This window comes from Myxine glutinosa, chromosome 3 (assembly GCF_964187855.1).
Source record: "Myxine glutinosa chromosome 3, kmMyxGlut1.1, whole genome shotgun sequence".
Lineage (NCBI taxonomy): Eukaryota > Metazoa > Chordata > Myxini > Myxiniformes > Myxinidae > Myxine > Myxine glutinosa.
The window spans coordinates 19,857,060-19,857,602 of record NC_136263.1 but is presented as its reverse complement, the minus strand read 5'-3'; the positions used below and the strand labels follow the sequence as shown (position 1 = coordinate 19,857,602).

Below are 543 nucleotides of genomic sequence, written 5' to 3'. Positions count from 1 at the left end.
CTGTGACGTCATTCCGGAAGCGATATACCAGGTGGGTGGGCCCAACGCGAGGTTCCCGCTTACCGACCGATGATCGCCCAAACAGGACGAACAGCAACAGAGCGAACACCAGCACCAAGGAACTCACTGCCAGCAAGGGTAGCACCAGCTCCGGAGATATCATTGTCGCGAATAATACTCACAAACACCACTCCCGGCGAACACGTTATTTTCACACGAGCATACGTCACTTCCGACGTGGTGACGTCACATGGGGACGCCCGCCTACCGTGCCTGTCACGTTTCATTCTTCGCCGTGAAGACCGCAAATCCGAATAAGCATTCAGTTCACAGACGTTAATGTATATTCAAATTATATTGATGGCCGCCGGCTTTATAACATGTTTGCGTGCATGGCGTGATCAAACGTATAGCCTTTATAGGCCCGTCAACGTCATACGTGAAACTCAGCTCTTGGGCAGAAAGGACGTGTTCGACATCCGTGCAAATAGATGACAGTAAAAGTCATGAAAGATACTAAAATAACTGTAGTTGAAGATGCAA

General features: G+C 49.4%; 1 protein-coding gene across 1 annotated transcript in view; it reads right to left on the bottom strand.

Moving 5' to 3' along the window:
- The window catches only part of DDRGK1 (DDRGK domain containing 1), a 642,973-nt gene extending 642,736 nt beyond the window's left edge, over window positions 1-237 (bottom strand). The window contains exon 1 of the mRNA XM_078773753.1: window positions 64-237. Coding sequence (XP_078629879.1) covers window positions 64-163 — 100 coding nt within the window. The 5' untranslated portion in view covers window positions 164-237. The remainder of the gene's footprint in view (window positions 1-63) is intronic.
- Window positions 238-543: the final 306 nt, after the last annotated feature.